Consider the following 4,786-nt stretch of genomic DNA (forward strand, 5'->3'; position numbering starts at 1 on the left):
TCAGTCTGTTTCTCCCAGCTATCTGTAATCACCTGTTCCAACCCTTCAGTCTGTTTTCCCAACACTATCTGCACATCACCTGTTTCCAACCCTTCAGTCTGTTTTTCCCAGCGTATCTGTAATCACCTGTTCCAACCCTTCGAGTCTGTTTCTCCCAGCTATCTGTAATCACCTGTTCCAACCCTTCAGTCGTTTTTCCCAGCTCTATCTGTATCACCTGTTCAAGCCCTTCAGTCTGTTTTTCCAGCATTCTGTTAATCAACCGGTTCCAACCCTTTCAGCTGTTCTTCTTCCATCATCTGTAATTACCTGTTCCAACCCTTAGTCTGTTTCCTCCCACCTATCCTGAATTCACTGTTTCAACCCTTCAGTCTGTTTCTCCACCTATCTGTAATCACCTGTCCAACCTTCAGTCTGTTTCTCCCATCTATCTGTAAATCACCTGTTCCAACCCTTCAGTCTGTTTTCCCAGCTATCCTGTAATCACCTGTTCCAAAACCCTGTCAGTCTGTTTCTCGCCAGCTATCTGATAATCACCTGTTCCAACCCTTCAGTCTGTTTTCCCAGCTATCTTGAATCACCTGTTCCAACCCTTCAGTCTGGTTTTTCCGCAGCTATCTGATAATCACCTGTTTCCACACCGTCAGTCTGTTCTCCCACTATCTGAATCACGTTCGCACCACCTTCAGTCTGTTTCTCCAATCTATCTGTAATCAGCCTGTTCCAACCGCTTCAGTCTGTTTTCTCCCATCAATTTCGTAATCACCTGTTCAACCTTCAGTCTGTTTCCTCCAGCTATCTTAATCACCTGTGTTCCCAAACCCTTCAGTCTGGTTCCCCATCTATCTTTAAATCACCTGTTCCAACCTTCAGTCTGGTTTCTCCCATCAATCTGCCTGTAATCACCTGTTCCAACCCTTCAGTCTGTTTCTCCCATCAATCTGTAATCACCTGTTCCAACCCTTCAGTCTGTTTCTCCCAGCTATCTGTATCCCCTTTGTCATTTCATAACGGTCTATTTTTAATGTATGCTAGTCGTTTCAATGAGTTGTTCATTTCAATTTACCAAAATAATGTAAAAATTTATCAAACTTAATATGTTGTTAAAAACGTAAGTATCTTTCATGAGTATAACCAACGAGAGAAAATTGAGTGATTGAACTCATTGGAAGTCTTTGGTTTTAACCACATTGCATTTCCTTGTCTTGCCACGTGATTCTGTTTTTAGAGGATTGTGGGTTATAATTTTTTTTGTTGGCTTTTTCATTCTTTCACACAATGTTGTATGAATGTTTTGAAGAAAGAAACTTATATTTCTAAATTAGTATTAAGCTTGTTGTGCCATGAGGTGTAATGGATCATGATGAACGCACATCGAAACCGTCAGACAAATTGACGTTCAATGAGCACAGCACCCATTCCCACATTCATGGTTGTCAATGGAAGAGGCAAGTGCAGAATCCTCACGTCTTGCAGTTTTACATCCAGTTAGTGCTGGTGGTTTGAACACTACGCTTGACAATGCCTGCCAAACCGGTATAAAATGGCAAATGATCAAATACATAAAACAATGTTACCATTAAGACACCAGACAAAGGGATTTAATTCTGCATTAGACAGGATTCAAAACATCATAATAGTGTTTAGAAGCTTTAGAGAGAGGAAACGACACCAAAAGAGACGGTATCTAATTCTGCACTGAACAGGACACGAAACACCAAAATAGTGTTTTCAATCTTTTTCGGTTAGTGCTCCCAGTCCCTGGCAAGGTGTTGCACAACACTTGATTAAGTTGTGTTACGACACACCATGTCATGTTTCAGAACATCTCAGGATGATGTGTTTCAATACTCCAGCAATGTGAAAAGTTTTGTCTCCTTCAAGTTGGTGGCAGCTCAGTTGCCACTGGTTTTGGTGTTACAATACACTTCATTTTAACAGTGTAGCTTCTGCCTACGTAGCACAGCGTGTGTTCTTCTTCTGTAGCTATAGCCCCCAAGCGTCTTAATGGTTTTTCCAGAACTGAAAGGCTCAAAGGCAATATGCTGCTTCATTTCCACCCACGTTCAGAGACCTGGTTCTTTTTCCATTTACTCTGTATGTTTTCACTACCATTGATCTGTTCTGTTCTGCCATGATTCAACAGATACATGTTTGGTATATTTGGCACATCAGAAACCACAACTCTTCGATGTGGTAAAAAACTTTCCTATTAGTCAACTCAAGTCCTCTTTCTTCCTCTGAAGATGTTTTTAGCAAACTGTGTGTGTTGGAAATCAGTCGGCTGTCAAGTCTTCTTTGTTGCTCTGAGGGTGGTCTTTCTAAGTGTGTGTTCCCTTCTTTTTCCCAGTCTGTTGGTCGGTGCCATCCAGACGGCTGGCATGACAGAGCTGATGAACCAGGCCGGTCCTCATACCGTGTTCGCTCTCACCAACGATGCTTTCAGCGCCTTGCCAAAGGCTGACCTCAACAAACTCATGGGTAAGGACATGCCCTGGCTCCAGACATTCTKGTTTTTCTAGAACAAAGCCAGTCTCAAACGAGAACACAGGGTTGAGGTCTGGTAATGTAAGACTAGGATAATTATAACAGATACCGCTCTGTCATATGTGCTCTATCACATGTATGTTGTGTATGTAGTGTATGTCATATGTAGTGTATGTCATATGTAGTGTATTTGGGTGACTGGCATCCTGCCTTACAAACAACCAGACTGTGAACAGGTTTCACATGACTGGCTTTGCAAAACACTGTACTTTTCCAGCAAAGAAAAATCAATGGCACCAAGGACAATCTGATTTGTCCCACAGTGAGAATATATTCGGCAGACAGACAGAACWATTTGAATGAACCTAATAACCCATCTACACCCAGGAAATGATGACATGGTAGAATGCATCTTGGATGCTAGCACACGTATGAATGCCAAACAGCTGTGGTTAACAGGAGAACAGTTGAGTAACTAACATTTTTTTACTCAGTATAACATCTGACACTCCGAAGATAACATGTACTACCAGCTGCGAATAACAGTTATCCAGTGCTCACTACATTACTACCAGTACTAACATTGTTACCAGTTATAATGTACTACCACATACTAAACATGTTTACTACCCAGTAACCTAAACATGTAACTACCATAACTAATACATTACTACAGTACTAAATGTTATACCAGTATGAACATGGGACTACCGCAGTACTAGACATTGCACTACCACGTTACACATTACTTACAGTACTACATGTACTACCAAGTACTAACATTACTACATACTAACATGGACTACCAGTACTACATGTACTACAGGTACTAACATGTGCTACCCATACTAACATTGTACTACCATACTAACATTATACCAGTACTAATGTACTACATACCAAGTACTAACATGTACTACCAGTACTACATGTACTACCAGTACTACATGCTAACTACAGTACACATGATACTACCAGTCTAACAGTGACTACCAGTACTACATTCACCGATACTACATGTATCCATATAAACATACTACCAGTACTACATGTATACAGTACTAACATGTACACCAGTACTACATGTACTACAGTACTAATGTTACTACCGTACTAACCTTACTACCAGTACTACATGTACTCCAAGTACTAACATGTACTACCAGTACTACACTTGTACTCCAGTACTACTGTACTACCAGTTACTAACATGTTACTACCAGTACTACATGTACTCCAGTACTAACATGTACACCATACTACGTACTTACCAGTACTACATGTACTACCAGTCTAAACATGTACTACCAGTACTAACATTACTACCAGTACAACATGTACTACCAGTAGATGTTAGTACCTTTACAGGTTGGTCATGTATAGGTAATGGGTATCGTTACTGTGATTGCTCGTAACATGTTTAGTACTGGTAAGGTGGACACATGAGTTGGTAGAACTGTGTAAGTGTAGTATCAATTCAAACATTATGTTTAGTTGGACAAATTGTTACAGGATCAAATTGTTCCAGAAGAATTTGTGTGTTCCAGATCATGTGTTCCACGATCGTGTGTAGTCTAGGATGTGTGTTCTAAATCGGTGTGTTCTCGATCGTGTGTTTCAGGATCTGTGTATCCAGTCGTGTATTCATATGTGTTTCTAGATAGGTCGTGTGTTCCATGATCGTGTGATTCTTAGGATCGTGTTGTTCTAGGACTCGTGGTGTTCAGGATCAAACAGTCATGAGGCCTACTGTCATGGTTCAGCTCCAGTTTGTCCTCCTGCAGAGCGTTCAGTCTTGGTATGGGAGCCCTCCTCCACTGACCAGAACTCTCCTTAGCCATTGGTACTCACACACCGGCAGCTCCTGGGGGTTGCTAGACACAAAGCTGATATTAGAAACTACGGATCATGTTCGTTATCTCTATTGGTCAGACGTTTTACAAACTGAGAATTAGGAAAAACTACCAGTCTGCATAAAACACGTGCTGACGAATGGATGCTTAAAAGTGAAAGGATAATTTTGGTTGCAGAACATGGAATGATTGACTTAAGGTCTTGGCATAATACTTTACTAACATTCACAGCTACAATTCTCAAGTCATTTATTTTGAAAACCATAATTACTTATTTGTCTAAACGTGGTCCTGCTCATCTAACACGTTGGTTGTTGCCAAAGCAGTTACGGCACATCTTCTTAACAAAGGCAGTGTTTATTCATTTAACATTATTTTATATACCCAACGCAAACCAGTATGTGTAGCTGCAGTATACTAGTCAGTGTAGGTCATTACTTAACTGA

At 40.7% G+C, this 4,786-nt stretch overlaps 1 protein-coding gene across 1 annotated transcript in view; it reads left to right on the top strand.

The window, feature by feature from the left end:
* Positions 1-4,786, top strand: part of LOC111966014 (transforming growth factor-beta-induced protein ig-h3) — a 57,728-nt gene that overhangs the window by 48,435 nt on the left and 4,507 nt on the right. The window contains 1 exon segment of the mRNA XM_070444167.1: positions 2,351-2,512. Within this exon segment, the coding sequence (XP_070300268.1) occupies positions 2,351-2,512 (162 nt within the window).

The sequence above is a fragment of the Salvelinus sp. IW2-2015 genome, linkage group LG6.2, assembly GCF_002910315.2.
Source record: "Salvelinus sp. IW2-2015 linkage group LG6.2, ASM291031v2, whole genome shotgun sequence".
NCBI lineage: Eukaryota > Metazoa > Chordata > Actinopteri > Salmoniformes > Salmonidae > Salvelinus > Salvelinus sp. IW2-2015.